This window comes from Blastomyces dermatitidis (genome assembly GCF_000003525.1).
Source record: "Blastomyces dermatitidis ER-3 genomic scaffold supercont1.9, whole genome shotgun sequence".
In the NCBI taxonomy this organism is placed as follows: Eukaryota; Fungi; Ascomycota; class Eurotiomycetes; order Onygenales; family Ajellomycetaceae; genus Blastomyces; species Blastomyces dermatitidis.
In genome coordinates this window covers 873,288-888,129 of record NW_025544782.1, presented here as the reverse complement: position 1 = coordinate 888,129, position 14,842 = coordinate 873,288, and the positions used below count along the sequence as shown (strand labels likewise).

Below are 14,842 nucleotides of genomic sequence, written 5' to 3'. Positions count from 1 at the left end.
CAAGCTCTGAGTGCATATATTGATAGATTTTCAGATGTCATTTGTGTAGTTGAAATGCAAGGCAGGAAATACCAATAGATAGCAAGGTTTTCTTTTACTTGAATCAGTTTATAAAAACCAACCTATCGATAAGAACCACCCTAGAATAAAATGCTCTGGGACTGCACAGCCGCCGCTCTGCCGTGCCGACATGGCGGCATCACATCTGCAGATGCCCACTTTGACAAGCAAATAAAAACGCGTTCAACGTTAGTGTAGCTGTTGGCTGAGGGGGAGGGGGGGGTATTCTGTATCCTGATCCCGCCATCCGGAATTTACACTGTAAGCAATGGGCACACTTATTAGCTTCGGGCACATTCTCAAGAAAGCAGTTGGGCAAAAGGCCCCCCCATGCAAACGTGAACCAGGGGGGAACTAATCGATGTGAGTGGCCGTGATCGAGATCTGGTCGTTTGAGGCCGGCCTCAGTAGTGGCAGTGTTTTTTGAGCCGACTGATGGGGACTCGGAAATATTCCACAGTATGTCGGTCTTGGCGAAACTGTTTGGCTGTTTCATCATGCTTATCTTTGAACACACACAACCTCGTGGTTTATACATATGTCCGACGCTCGACGTAACATCTTATCTTATATGCCGCGGTGCCTTGGTAGATAGCTAAGAACAATCATCTTTCATAGCTGTGAGGATCAGAGTGTTGGTGTGATATGTGATATGCGGACATGCTCTGTTGTTGAAAGCACAATAACATAATCGTAATAATAATCACTAATAATAATATATATCCCTTGCTAAACTCCCGTTGGACACTATAAATAGCAGCACTAGGGCTCACTACGGAGATTAAGCGCGGGGGATGGATGAAGCCAACCAACTGCCAAGGCTGGCAAGGGTAGGGCGAGCCCTGCAGCGCTAAGCTCGCCAAGCCCACTAACTTACATGAACCTTAAACGTCCTGCCCCTACGACGACCGCTCTGGTTTGACAATGAGAGAGAGATGGTATGGAGCCCATGCAATGTGTATCAAACATAGCTCCAACGATGGGTTTGATTTATTGAAAGCCAATGAATTCTATATGCATTCTGGATGATATATGGTATAGTACATGAGAGAAAAAAAACGAAGTGTTGGAAACGGGAAAGCAAGGAGCGCATGAACGGCCAAGAGGAATTGGCCCAGAGGAAGGGACAAAAATATAAAAAGAAATAAATGGAAAAAATAGTCGTTGCTAACATACATCAATAGGAAACATCTCAGTAAGAATACTTGCGCTCACAAGGGGGACATTCCTCGGGTCTCTTGGGAACCTTTTTCCTGGGCTTCGACTTGTAGTGCCTGCGGACTCCGTTGAAGAGCAGTTTGCGGGTGGTACCCTCGGGGGCACCTTTGACGGAATCCCTTGCAAGCTCCTTCAGGCGATCACAGACAGCCCCGCCGCTGATGTTCTCAATCGCCATGAGGTAAGCGGCGACGCCGGCGGCGTGAGGGGCAGCCATGGAGGTTCCTGAGTAGGAATCGGTTTTTCCTCCAGGGACGGTGGAAACAATGTCGACGCCAGGTGCAAAGAGGTCGACTATGGCGAAGTTCATGTTAGTTCCCGAAGAGGAAAGAGAGAGAGGAAAAAAAAAAAAAAAAGGAAAAAAATTGAATGAATGAAAAGAAATGGAGTTGCCAACTTACCACCACTACCATAGTTGGAGAATTTGGCAATTGTGTCCTCGGAATCGGTAGCGCCAATAGTGCACACAGTTGGCTCAGAGGCGGGAGATTTTTTGGACGCATCAAACTAGACAGACTGTCAGCAGGAGTCTCTTTGAAAAAGCTCAAGAGAACAGAGAAATCGAACCTACCCCGTCGTTGCCAGCGGACACAGCAAGGAAAATACCGGCGCGGACAATGGCCGCGGCAGCCTCGTTGAATGAACGGCTGTAGGGCGCACCAAGGCTCATGTTCATGATAGACTTCTTGGGGTCACCATTGTGCGTGGCATGGGCGTAAGCCCAGGCCATACCCCGGATGACATTGCTTCCTCCACCATCTTCGTCGCAGCCAAACACCTTGACGCCGATCAGCTTAATCTTTTTGGCAACACCGTGCCGATTGCCACCAATAGTGCCCGCAACATGAGTGCCGTGGTTTCCGCAGTCTTCGTCACGCGAGTCAACAGTATTTGTACCCCAGGTCGCGCGACCGTCGAAGTCGGGGTGGTTCACATCGATACCGGTATCGATAACATAAGCAGTGATACCTTCGCCGGCTTTCTCGTCATAGATATAGTGTGGGGAACCGGGCTTGGTCGAGGAAATTCGGCCGAGTCCCCATGAAGAAGCGTTTTTTTGTATGCGGAGCTTGTCAAGTTTCACAACTATGTCTGGTTCGATGTAGGCAACCTGGGAATTTACACCTCGGTCAGTATTTTGTTTGAAGACAAGGTAATTGTTAGGTTTGAAAATATGAGCGTTCCGTCCATACATCTTCATCATTGGAAATCTGTTTGATAACATCCTCGCCAAAGATACCTGAGTATGCTTTGAATTCGCTGTCGAGGTTGTAGTCATGTCTGACACCACCATTATCGACACCGGAATCACTAGCCGACAGCTTATTGGAAACCCAGCTCCGGTGGCTCTCAAATCTATCGTCGCTTGTGCCCGGTTTCATGACGACGATGTATGAATTGGGAACCGCATGGCTGTTGCGGGGAACTTTAAGAACAGCTGCAGCATCGGCAGTGGACAGTACCACTAGGGCGAGTGGAAGAATGGTGTCGAAGAAATGCATTGGAAAGACCGAAAGGAAACTGAATATAAAAAAGAAAAAAAGATGCAGAAAAAGATGCGGGAAGGGTGTATTGATCCTTTAGCTATGGGTTTGGATCTGTTGTGTTGAATGATACTACGACGAACATAGGGGCACGGTAGGATCTTATATGAATTTTCATGTCGACCCTAATGAAGGGCTAGAGATAGGAGAGGATTCAAAGTGTCAGCCCTGCCCACATACAGCGTAGCAACTAGCTCCCAATACCCCGTACAGCAAATTAGGGAGGCTGAAAATAACATATTCGCTAGGGCTTGTTGCTAAATCGAGAATCAGAAGCGAAGGAATGCATTTTGCTCATTCCACCAGGGCTGGTAAGCAGCCGCCCTCAGCATGACGCTGAGCCCGCTTCCAAGGGGGTGAAATATCTATTATTAACTCGGGGAGTTATCGTAGAGTCCCAGGATAACAGGCGCAGCACGCATAGGCCGCTGAGGGGGAAAACACAGTTCAAATAATGAAATAACATGGAAAATCTGCTTGCTTTTCTCCAAATCTCTTTAACTAACTTAGTTACTCCGCGGCGTATGTAAGTTTGGCGTTAGCGCAGGAAAGATAGAGCCCAAGGAAGGCTAACGGTGTTAGCCAGCGCCGGGGCGGGTGGTAGGGCGAAGAGAGAGAGTTATTAGGGGGGGAGCAATAATAAAAGGTAGGATTGGAGCGAGGGCATGCGGTGAACTTCTTCTTTCATAACTTGACCATGGAGCAAGCATTTGGAATCTGACGGGGGAAACTAGTTGGACGTATCAACCCTGATCATGGCTATAACCAGGGCCTCTTGTCAATCTCATCTAAATACGGAGTACACCTGCACTAATGATGGACTGATTTCTTCATAACACAATACGGAGTACTGACTATGCTGTAACTATATATTAAAAAAAAAAAAAAAAAAAAAAAAAAAAATAGTATCTTTGAGTTGACCATTATTATTATAATTCTTATCTTCAATAGGTGTGTTGAGTATTGAGGGTTTTGAGTAAACGAGAATAATAGTGTAACTTATATGTATGGGGGTTGATCTGACTAGACATTCAGCTCACCATAGTTATTCAACTAGAAGCCCGAGTCTAACGAACAAGTTCGCCAGGAAGATTGCTTCCTTCCGACCTTGATATTGCATTATTATCATCTCTATAGGATAGATCTCAATCTTGCCGAAGCTAGACTAGCCAACTGCATTCATAGGGGAAATATCTTCGCGATTGGTCGGTCCTACGGGGCCAGCACAAAATATCCGCGGATTTTACCTCCAGAGGGTGGGGGAGGCTGGAGTCCAAGCATGCATTCTTTTATTAGAAAAAAAGAATTAAAAAAGGGTCCAAACGGGTGTATTTCGCCAGCAAAGCGATGTACATGTACATGTACTGTACATATCATCAGTCCCTCCATCTCAGGCTGTGGTGGTCAGATTATCTTCAAGAAGCGGCGTAATTGCGAAGTGGCCACGGATTCCCGTGGTTTTTGGCCCGTTTTTCGTGGCATTTTAGCGGTCCACCAAGAGGCATGCCCTAAGACTGTTCCGTGATAAATATAGAGAAATGGATACCCTAGAAGAATGTCTCTCATTATGGATATCTATACCTTCTGCCTTCTTTTCCGTGTGGTTAAATTGCTTATGTATCTTATTTCCCAGCGCATGCTGTACTATACATCATGGTGGGAAAACGTGCAGCATATGCGCAATTAGATGAAAAGGCCTGGGAGACTGTCTTCTCTGAAGAGACAAGGCGCCGGCTGGTACACTATCGTCAGCGTGGATGGCTTTCACCACAATACAAAGAAACAACATGGATCAATATAGGAGTGATTGAGCGTTCTTGGCGTCGGTTGGTTTCCTGCCTTTATGCCAGACCTTTACAACATGCTAATGTACTGAAACAGGTACTGTGAACATGTCAAGGAGGATTACGAGAAGTATCTTCTCTGAGCAGAAATCGCAGTCTATCAGACTTTCTTTGACTGGCTTCAGAGATGAGTCATAGAGGGTTTAGACCAATACAAAGAATTGGAGACATATAAAACATATTGGAAGTGGCTCTGCCAATATTACTCCTTCTTTAAGCAGAAAGGATTCGATAATGAGGTTTATCAGCAAATGGAGAGGGTATGTAATCTCTATGTTGAGTACTCTACTTTCCTTCCATTTGAATGGGATACTAATCTTAAGGAAAGTGGTTCAAACATGAATTCCAGGTCGAACGCAAGGGCGAAGTGAGCAATAAAGCCAAAGACAAGCCTACCACAGATGTTGTAGTCTTCTCTGTGCTCATGCGCCATCATTGGATGTTCTCCACCCATTTCCCTCACGGCAACGATCAGGTTCAGTTTGCAACCCTGAAAATGTGGCTAGCAATAACTGGCTCACGACCCGGTGTGATTTTACCAAAGGACCCTCAGACAGCGAAACCCAAGGCGGCCTCCGATGGATTCAAGAGTGATCTTCCGCGATATACATCTTTGAGCAGTCTGCCAAAAACTGTATTGTGGAAAGACATCGAACTATTTCTTCTACCTATACCCAATGGGAGTATCCCGTGTGCAATCATCGATTTTCGAAACTTGAAAGGCAAGCCGGAGGGCGCAGAGGGGTAAGACTACATCCTACAATATGTTGAGAAGGAACCAAGTACCAATGTGTCATTTTATAGGACTAGATTCTTTGTTCATGGCGATTACAAGCTGGTATACTGCCCCATCGCCCAGATAGTAGCGCTGGCATTTCGAGATGAGGCCTTTCAAAATGAGCATCTCACGCCGAAACTGTTCTGGAGCTTGAGAGTCCCCCGCCATAGGGGATCTCTCCCATTTCGATGGAAGGACAAGGTGCTAAACAAACCTGTGCTTCGATGTATGAAAACGGACGATGCCGGCTTGCACTCCATTGATGAAAAGCAATCAATGTCGTACAGCGTGGCCAATAAAGCCAACACAGCACTTGTTCGGGATGCGGGCTTCATGGACATGTCCTTCTATGCTGATAGACGCTGGGTGGCTAATACAGCAAACGGTACGTCTTTTTACTCCATTAGGCAGCCAATATTTACTTATTGGTTCTAGATAAGTTCACCAAGGCGGAGCGGAAAAGAATTCTTGGTCATAACGGTTCAAATGTTTACGAAAAAAATTATCACGATCACAATGTAAAGCGGGATATGCAATTTTTTGTCCTCTTACGACCCCACCACAACGAAGTGCTTGAGCTAGCCATGAGCCAGATGAGACACCGGGACACACGAGCACCTGGCAGCAGAGCTTCGGACACCGTGAAAAGAGCAGTACGCGAGCATCCTACGATCCTGAGACTGAGACAGCGACAAGGAGCACTAAAGGAACAAATAATATCAGTGGCTGGAAAAGTGCAAAGAGGGCAAAGCATCTGCCCAGATCTTTATCAGCAGTATCTTTCAGTCAAAAAAGAACTGCCTAGCAAGAGAAACACTCTCACGAGGCAGTTACACAAGAAGGAGAGAGATGACTTTTTTCTTAATATTGGTGCAGAAGAGGTGGACAAGGAGATTTTACGATTACTTGCGGGAGAGGAGTATGATGATTCTCATGTTGATGAGAGTGAAGAGCCAGTTCCGAAGCACTTTTCAAGTGAACGAAAACGACTTATTGATTCATTCTATGGTCCTGAATCAGAAACCTTTGACGGTGAGCAGCTGCGCAAGAGACAAATTCAAGTTACCGAGGATCTTATAGCTCTCTGCAGGCTCTCCGAGCCTTCGCAAAGGGGAAAGAGATTCAACTAGGACCCAGACAGCAGAGGATCCCATGACAATATCAGCTTAACCACGCAATCTGGACTTCTCGAGGTGCCCACTCAATATTGCATTCTTTGTTATGGAAAGTCGATGGCACAGCAGGGTAAAGCGTCGCATAAATTCCGGGACATTGCTTCAGTGAGGCGGCATCTTCAGCAAACACATTTCGCAAAATCTTCTGGTCAGTTACCATGCACCTGTGACGGTTGTGAGCCACAACCTTTCCCAGATGAGTTGTCTTTCCTACACCACGCCAGGATGACACATGCCTATGATCTCGACAAACGCTCGCAGCGCACTAAACGGCTTCAACATCAAAAACGAGAGAAGTTAAAATGAGAGCAGCCAGCAGGAGATGGACTTGAGTCTGGGAAGCAGTTGAAACTCTCTGTGAACAAAATCTCACTGAAGAACATTGATCCTCAACTGCTTATGTGTTCTCCATAAATAATTTTCCTATCAGTTTGCAAAGATCATGACAATATAGCATGCAGCTTCTTATTATATTCTTGCTAACTTTGTATGCTAGAAAGACATCAAAAAACTTTAGACATTTGTGAACTTGCAAAGATAACTCCACAGCTGAGATCACAATGATATGCAAAGAGCTCCTTGTCCTAACTAGGCCTATGACAACTTCCCAGCACAGCTTGGGCCTACCATTTCTGCATGGCCAGGTTTCATTGACTACCAATAAGAACTCTTGAAGAATGGGACAGCTGAAGCTGCGTCGCTGCCTTCCCCGCCCTCCCCGCCCCGGTATATATATCGGCTCCCTCCCGCCTTGAATCCATCTTTCTTTCAATTCCTTTTCCACTTCCCATCCTACCACTGCAAGATTAAGACCTATCGAGGGGCATACATAGTCCAAGGCGACAGAGTGAACATAAAAGAGCATGTTCCCTCCTGGAGTTCCCCATCATTCTTTTTTTTTTTTTTTTTTTGCTCGCGTGACTTCTGATCTGGAATTGTCTGCTTGCTGTATGAGCCTTTTCAAGCCAGCAGTATCTCCGTGCACATCGATCATTCAATCATGGCTTCAGCTGAACCTGACCTTCCCCACAACAAACTCCGCGACATCATCATCATCGACAGTTCAGATACAGAGGTGGATGAGCCGCCGTCCCTGCCACGAGAGCCACGAGAGCCACGGGAGAAGAGACCCTGCACAGATGACAGCTATCCAGCGCACGAGGCTTTATTTGACAACCTAGTATCCTTGGAAGCATCCGAAACGTCGCAGCCACGGAAGAAACATAAAATATCCAGCTTGGACATGGTTTTGGTAAGCCTCTTCTCTTGGCAGAAATCTTTCTGTGCTGATATTGGGATAGGAAACAGCAAACCAGAAAATCCACGAGGTTTGGGAAGCAGAGCATGCAAAGATGAAAAATCCGGAAGAAAAAGTGCAACACCTGCTTGTGGAAATGATTAGGAAAGATGAGCAGATCAGCGAGCTTGAGGCCAAAATCCGCGAGCTGGAGCATCGATGTCAATGTTCAATATGTTACACTATCCCGCTGGAATGGAAAACCCTTCTATGTGGACATAGGTTTTGCTCACAATGCCTTTCTTCTGATGCAATGACCTGTGGGTCATGTCGCCAGAATATCACTGGTTATATCAAGAGTTACTAGATAGAGAATACACTGGCTCAATCAAAGCACCAGCTTTCTATCTATCAACAAGTCTCATGCAGTTATGTGAATACCATCATCCCTCTTATAGGGTAATGTACATCACAAGATGAAGTTTAAGATGCAGCAAAATATTGCGGAGAAAGAAGAGATAGATTTATTTAAAATATTAAGATTAATGAGATGCAAAACTCCAAGACAACAGTGTAAGAAACTAACTAAAGGAATGAATAGATGGTTTCATCAACCCAGATTAGTCATAAGACACAAGCTCAAGAAGCCAAATATAATCTGATAAGCAATTCAATGATGATTGAGTTCCACTCAGTCTTCTGGTATTGTCAAACATGACTGTTCCTGTTCCACCTTCATCTCTAACATTTCAGCCCTTCAATGAAGTTCTTCTGCTTGGAATCTCTGTCTATCCAGGTGAGAAATCCCAAGCAAATCTTCAAGTGCCTCCTCGACATCTGTGACATCTGAGCCCTCAGGGGTCATGGCTTCAGCAAGCATCTGCTCTCCAGCCCTCTGTCTCACAAGCAGTTTCAAGTTAGAGTGAGACTCACAAATCTCTGTGTAAACCCCCTTCAAGTGATGAAAGAAGACACAAACAACAAAAGGCAATGCTTTTGAGAATTTGTCCCATTCTTCAACAGCCACAACTTTGACACTGTATTCTCTCATGTTTTCAATCTGTCCCTTCAACTGCTTTCACTCATTAGGGCCACTCATCTTTGGGGTTTCTACTCTCTCTGCTGCCTCAAGAACTGTTCGCCCTCCGGCTTCTGACTGTGTGTGAAGCACATGGCCACCATCTCCAGTTTCAACCACAGCATGACTGTTATTTCTGTACATCTGCATCCAGATGATTTTTTCTCCTGCTGCTGTATATCCAGGTTGAATATTTCAAGTCACTCTACATGAATGAATAGTGATCTTCTGACCCCTCCGGCCATTTCATGATGATTGAGTTGGAACCAGCAGTTCAATGAGATTATACCCCTGGGTGGCACAACTATGCAGATCAGTTAGCAAAGCTGTTTCAATACAAGATTGTTCAACTCACCAGTGTGGGCAGTGTGCATCTTGCATATGACCACTCTGACTACTTCACTGAGACCACTGCTCTAGACAGTCTGTGTGCATTACATGCCAGCATTGCCTGCATCTTGCACGTCGGGTTCCATTCAAACCTGACATGCATACAGGGCAACCATGAGGCGGAGGTGTTCTGTCTCTGAGGCCTGGAGGATTCTGGTCTCTGGGAGGTGAGAAGGTCTGGTTTCCAGGAGGTGAAGGAATCTGGTCTCCAGGAGGTTGGGGAGTCTGGTCTCCGGGAGGTGGGGGAGTCTGGTCTCTGGGAGGTGGGGGAGTCTGGTCTCGAGGAGGTTGGGGGGCCTGGTTTCCCAGAGGTGAGGGGTGGTTTTCGGGAGGCGAGGGGTTCTGGTTTTCGGGAGGTGGAAGGCTCTGGTTTTCGGGAGGTGAAGAGTTCTGGTTTTCGGGGGGTGAAGGGTTCTGGTTTCCCGGAGGTGAGGGGTGGTTTTCAGGAGGTGGAAGGCTCTGGTTTTCAGGAGGTGGAGGGTTCTGGTTTGGTTGCTGATATGGCACTTCAGGATAATCAGGACACCATACTGGTTCCAAGCCGTTGGACTCCAGCCAATTCTCCTGAACTCTCTTGAGATTGTCATAAGCGACGCGGTCACCTTGCGTGTATGCAGTGAATAGCCTCAGGTATATCATATCAATGACTTGGGAATCCAGTCCATGAGCATAGAGAAGCTGTTTGTTCTCCTTATTCAATCTCTGAATTTCAGGCCATGTATCGGAACACTTGGTCTCCAGTTCTCTCCGGGCTGCATCAACATCCCCATTATCACGGTAAGCTCTCCAAAGATTCTGAGCAGCTGCTGTGACATGGTTCCAGGCCGGTATCCAATACTTCTCAACGGCATCGTCAGCATATGTGTATTCTGCTTGCGGAGGTAGCTTCGTCCAGCCTAAAGGATATGTATTGGGGAGCTGTATGTTATCTGTAGACCCGCCTTCCTTCACACGTTTCCAGACAGCCTGTAGTTTCGAGATTTCAATCGTTCCAAAAGTCGAGGTCAAGCCTCGTTCACTGTTCCATTGCGTCAGAGATTGGTTGATTCTCTCGATAGCGTCCAGTTGCGCAAGAACCATTGTGCTTGGCTTTTCTAGATTGTGAACACCACCTATGATCATTTCACCACGCTGGAATGCAGTATAAAGTCTTTTTAAGGGAGTGGTCGCCTTCATATGTGCATCTCGATGCGCTTTCACCAATGGCTCTCCCAGGTGTTGTATCTGCACTCTTTCAAGCTCATTTGCAATGCCCGCTCTGGTTTCGATGACCTTGGCTGTAATGGTTGCCAACTCTAGCCACATTATATGTTAGCAAAGACTCGCATGGATGATGGGAGAAACTTACTCTCTTTGGCCTTTGCAACAACCCTAAATTCAGCTTCATTGGAGCAGGTAGGAACGTCCAATATCATGTCAAGTTTCTTGATGCTCCAAGCCGCCATTTCTTCTGTCGCGTCGTGAGGGAGCCCAAGAAGTTGATAGTAGTCATTCTCATCAGCACGGTACATGCAGTTGGCAATGTGAATTCGGTCAAAGTAGGAAACATTCAATCCTGGAAGGAAATCCTTGTCCGCCCTCTTGTCACAAGTATCTGATTTGAAAAGGGCTTCAGCTCTCTGAGAAAGTTTCTTCTTTTCTTCTTTCTCTTCTTCTGTTAGAGAGTCATCATTGTCAATCTCTTCGTCAGGTATTATATCATCGAGCATGTCATCATTCCACTCCTCCTCGTTTGTATCCCCATCTTCAGGAATACCTCCAGGCGCTGAATTCTGGTTTGCCGTTGCAGATGTTTGAGATGAGGATGAACCAGCAACAGAAGAATTTGTGTTCTCAGGAGGAACTCTGGGATCTGGAGTTTGCTTCAAGGCCGCCAATCTTTCCGTGAGGTCCTGGCCTGCAGCAGAAGAATTTGCCTGAAAAGTTCCTTCAGGAAAAGGGTTTTCTGGGCTCTCTGATCTCTCAGTCAGAGGAGAAAGTGGAGGTGAGGTGGATAGGTTAAGCTCAGGAGCCTTTCCCTTGGACGAATTCGAAGGCATGACTGGGAGCTTCTTGCAAAAGAGATGATAGTTTCGACCAGCGAAGTATCTTAACAAGTTCAGGTATAAAGATGCTTGGATTCAAATTTGAGCAGTGTGATTCAGATAAGCAATGGCAGAATCAGATCAACTGATTTTTGAGTAATTGATTGTGTATGATAAAAGCCTGTTGAGAGTGATGTCTTAACATCAATTTATATTAAAAAAGGGGGCCACGAGATTTGCGATGATGCCATGATAATAATTCATGGCCAACAGCCACCTTTCATTGTAGTTGTTAAACCATGGCCACTGGCCACGATACTGACAAGAGATATCATTGTGTTAAAAAGTGAGATGATTGAAGATGATAAATGAATTCATCAAACCATCTTGATTATCAAAAGATTCTTGAGATCAGATGAGTCACTGCAAAATGCTCACAGCTCTTGCTCTATTCAGCTTGCTTAACATCAGCTCTACCCTTGCTCTTCAGATGAAGTATGTCAATTCAACCCCTCAGTTAATGCCTCCGAGCTAACAAGCAGACAGGCTAGAGCAGTCAGTCTTCATTGATGCTTCAAAACCCCCACATACTACCCACAAAGTCAATGTGAGTTGTTCATGATGGAATTGAATTTGAACTGAACCATCTCAACACCAACATCGGTGATCTGATGATCTTTGAATTCTACCAGTCAAACCACACTTTGACACAGTCAAGCTTTCAATCTCCATGCACACCGTTGCAGCAATTTGATTCTGGCTTTACCCGATTCAATCCCTCAAATCGCTCAGGCCTATTAATGTCATTCACTGTCAACTCTCTGAATTCCCAGTGATTCTTTTGTCGACAGATTCACCCAACCTCTCACTGCCATGCAGGCATGGTATTTGCTCTCAACCCTGGTGATCAGATGGAGCAATTCCTGGCAAATGTGAAAGAGAAGCATGAAACTACAACCTCAAACTCTGTTCTAGAAACTAGCTTTCCAGTCATGACAGTCATCAATTTCCCAGCATCAGCGGGCCTCATAACTGAATACTGTGAAACTGGCTTTTCAACTATGACAGCCAGCAATTTCTTAGCTTCAACAGGCTTCATAACAACAGCAATGGCAATGCCAACAGGATTCTATGAGAGTTGAGCAAGCAGCAGCATCAGCAGCACTTGACACTCAACCACAAGAAGATCAGAAGTGTCTATGCCTCGGGCTGTTTCATTTACTGGCAATGAAAGCCAGGCTGTTTTTCCACATCTGATGCTACTTGTTGTCTTTGTGTTTAGTATGATTTTAGTGCTTTGAACAGCTTTTATTGTACCCAGGTATAGCAATCAATACTTTGAAATATAAAATCTGCCACTATGCTTATCTCTCAGAGAGCAACTTTCAACTACTGTACCAGAGAAACAGAAATACAGCTTGATAAGTTTGAATCAAATCATGAAAATAGTATAGATGCAGTACGACAATCAAACTTCTGTCACCCGAACAGAGGATTTGGCCAGGTCAAACTTCATTACACCCTACTCCTGCTCAACTCCCTACACTTAGCAACGAGATAACCCCTAGGCCAAACCCCAAATTTCTCATTTTTTATACCTCTAATCACCTCTAATCCTCATTTCAGCTCATGATTTCTATTGAGATTGCAAAGGATATACTATCACTAAGTGTACTAGAAGACAAGAGATGAGAAGAGAGCAGGTAAGAATGAGGAAATGACCTTGATAAAATCAAGAGACAAGGAATTCACAAAGACAGTGAGTAAATATGAGTTGGCATAAGTTACTACTCATGGAGAAAACCGAAGCACTTGAGAAATTCTAAACAACATTGATGATTCCATCCAGGGCCCAGAAGCTGATCAGATCAGAGCTTGATTGAAACTCAAGCTCCTGAAATTCAAGCCTGTCATTGTGTTGGAGAACAAACTCACAAGCTTCATCACAGGCATTTGAGATAGCAGACACTGATAAGAGTGAGAAACCAATATAAAAGACATCAGAGAAGTTCTATTAACTTATCAATCATAAGCACTTTTCTTAGCCATTCATCTAGTTCTTTTGCAAGGACATTCTCACATATCTTTCTATAATTAAATGCATCACAGCCCCCATCTTCAGTTGCATCATCATTACCATCAGAGCAGTGAATGATATATAGAGTATAGTGCAGAATCTACAGAGACAATTAGCAATGATTCATCATAGAGAGTAGATGACTTATCAGAGAATTGCTATCTTCTGCCAGTAACTGGCTGATCCGGTCTGAAATTTAACTGTTATGGGCTTTATGGCACTGTTAGGCAACACACATCATGGTAGCTTCAGTCAACTTACACTCCTCTTTCATCTCCCACACTATATTGATGCGATGTCGACGGATGCCTCCTCCCCATGTATTCATGTCATTTTCCTCCGTGATGAAGCAGCGGAGGAGGTCCTTTGCATAGAGAAGTTGGCCAGCAATACCAATGTCTGTCGCGATGAGCATAACAGCATCATAGAGCCATGCTGCCTTCAGAAGTTGCTTGCGCTTCAGGCTGCCATACAGGCCATCCACGATGAGGCGCAGGTGACAGTGAGGAGTCAAAAATAAGGCCTGTGTAAAGCCAGTCCTCACTCTCACAATAACAGTGACCAAGACAGCTTCGCCATCAGGCCCATCTTCCGTCCAGACAATGTAGAACAGATGGGCCTGCGTGACCACCCAGAAGCCAAGACCTGGGACCATCAGATATATGTACTGGCCGGTGCATACCTTCCATGGCCGCGATGGGCGGAAGGTCAGCTCAACCACACCCGCCTTCTTCACCACATGGGTGACAGGAAGTGACCAGTGGGCACAGAGATTGCAGAATGCAACCCAGACAATACGAACAGCAGAAGTAAGGCCCGGAAGAATTGCTGCCGTAAACAGACAAATCCTGTGAAGAGTGCATGGCCACTTCAGATGCATCCACACCATGACCAGGGCAGCAACACTCAGAAAGAAGTGGCAGTGAACATAGAGCTCATGCGACCAGGTACAGACCCACAGTAGCACAACCACAAGCACTGCCGCCAGCATGATGCTGCCTATAAATCCATAGTGCAAAGGCCTGTCACTGAGGCTAAAGGCCATCTGCAGCAGCGCAGTGGCCACATGTACAGCAGTCTGAAGCACAGCCATCAGGCCGATTGCCTGGTGCAGAAGCTGATATGTTCACAAAGAGACCCCAAACAGGTCAGCAGCAAAGCTGAACTGGCGGGTCAGGTAGAGCGAGACTAAGTGAAGTAGGGCAAGCGAGCCCACTCTCGCGCTGGCCTCCCGGGCACTGCGGACGCCCACAGCATTGCAGGCAAGCGTGCCTCCCAGATGAAGAAGATGTAGAAACATCCTGGTACAGGTAATGAGTTCAAACAACCTTTGACAACAGAGCAGATAGAGCAGCATCCTTCACTGAAAACACATCCACATGAACTCCTCATTGAAGATGCTGCAGAGGCCCCATCA

The 14,842-nt window shown here is 45.7% G+C and overlaps 8 protein-coding genes across 8 annotated transcripts; 3 read left to right on the top strand and 5 right to left on the bottom strand.

Annotated features, from left to right (window-relative positions):
* Positions 1 to 106: 106 nt before the first annotated feature.
* Positions 107 to 717, bottom strand: BDCG_17580 (uncharacterized protein). Its single transcript, XM_045426685.1, has one exon. The coding sequence runs from the start codon at positions 596 to 598 to the stop codon at positions 200 to 202; it is 399 nt and encodes a 132-aa protein (XP_045282200.1). The 5' UTR covers positions 599 to 717; the 3' UTR covers positions 107 to 199.
* Positions 718 to 1,022: 305 nt separating this feature from the next.
* BDCG_07545 (proteinase T) lies at positions 1,023 to 3,632 on the bottom strand. The gene is made up of 4 exons (XM_045423330.1): positions 2,472 to 3,632; positions 1,850 to 2,389; positions 1,680 to 1,785; positions 1,023 to 1,572 (listed from the first exon to the last, which is right to left on the bottom strand). Exons 1-4 carry the CDS (start codon positions 2,778 to 2,780, stop codon positions 1,253 to 1,255), a joined length of 1,275 nt encoding a protein of 424 aa, XP_045278750.1. The 5' UTR covers positions 2,781 to 3,632; the 3' UTR covers positions 1,023 to 1,252.
* Positions 3,633 to 4,328: 696 nt separating this feature from the next.
* On the top strand, positions 4,329 to 7,487 carry BDCG_07544 (uncharacterized protein). Its single transcript, XM_045423329.1, has 5 exons — positions 4,329 to 4,648; positions 4,704 to 4,926; positions 4,995 to 5,410; positions 5,471 to 5,829; positions 5,880 to 7,487. Exons 2-5 carry the CDS (start codon positions 4,918 to 4,920, stop codon positions 6,572 to 6,574), a joined length of 1,479 nt encoding a protein of 492 aa, XP_045278749.1. The 5' UTR covers positions 4,329 to 4,648; positions 4,704 to 4,917; the 3' UTR covers positions 6,575 to 7,487.
* A 21-nt stretch (positions 7,488 to 7,508) lies between these two features.
* On the top strand, positions 7,509 to 8,413 carry BDCG_07543 (uncharacterized protein). The gene is made up of 2 exons (XM_045423328.1): positions 7,509 to 7,871; positions 7,921 to 8,413. Exons 1-2 carry the CDS (start codon positions 7,620 to 7,622, stop codon positions 8,221 to 8,223), a joined length of 555 nt encoding a protein of 184 aa, XP_045278748.1. The 5' UTR covers positions 7,509 to 7,619; the 3' UTR covers positions 8,224 to 8,413.
* A 200-nt stretch (positions 8,414 to 8,613) lies between these two features.
* On the bottom strand, positions 8,614 to 8,907 carry BDCG_17579 (uncharacterized protein; the record flags this gene model as incomplete). Its single annotated transcript, XM_045426684.1, has 1 exon — positions 8,614 to 8,907. One exon carries the CDS (start codon positions 8,905 to 8,907, stop codon positions 8,614 to 8,616), a length of 294 nt encoding a protein of 97 aa, XP_045282199.1.
* Positions 8,908 to 8,934: 27 nt separating this feature from the next.
* On the bottom strand, positions 8,935 to 11,419 carry BDCG_17578 (uncharacterized protein; the record flags this gene model as incomplete). Its single annotated transcript, XM_045426683.1, has 4 exons — positions 10,673 to 11,419; positions 9,430 to 10,619; positions 9,290 to 9,350; positions 8,935 to 9,107 (listed from the first exon to the last, which is right to left on the bottom strand). The coding sequence occupies exons 1-4, from the start codon at positions 11,361 to 11,363 to the stop codon at positions 8,935 to 8,937; spliced, it is 2,115 nt and encodes a 704-aa protein (XP_045282198.1). The 5' UTR covers positions 11,364 to 11,419.
* Positions 11,420 to 11,963: 544 nt separating this feature from the next.
* Positions 11,964 to 12,723, top strand: BDCG_07541 (serine-threonine rich protein). Its single transcript, XM_045423327.1, has one exon. The coding sequence runs from the start codon at positions 12,230 to 12,232 to the stop codon at positions 12,488 to 12,490; it is 261 nt and encodes an 86-aa protein (XP_045278747.1). The 5' UTR covers positions 11,964 to 12,229; the 3' UTR covers positions 12,491 to 12,723.
* Positions 12,724 to 13,648: 925 nt separating this feature from the next.
* On the bottom strand, positions 13,649 to 14,518 carry BDCG_07540 (uncharacterized protein; the record flags this gene model as incomplete). Its single annotated transcript, XM_045423326.1, has 1 exon — positions 13,649 to 14,518. One exon carries the CDS (start codon positions 14,516 to 14,518, stop codon positions 13,649 to 13,651), a length of 870 nt encoding a protein of 289 aa, XP_045278746.1.
* Positions 14,519 to 14,842: the final 324 nt, after the last annotated feature.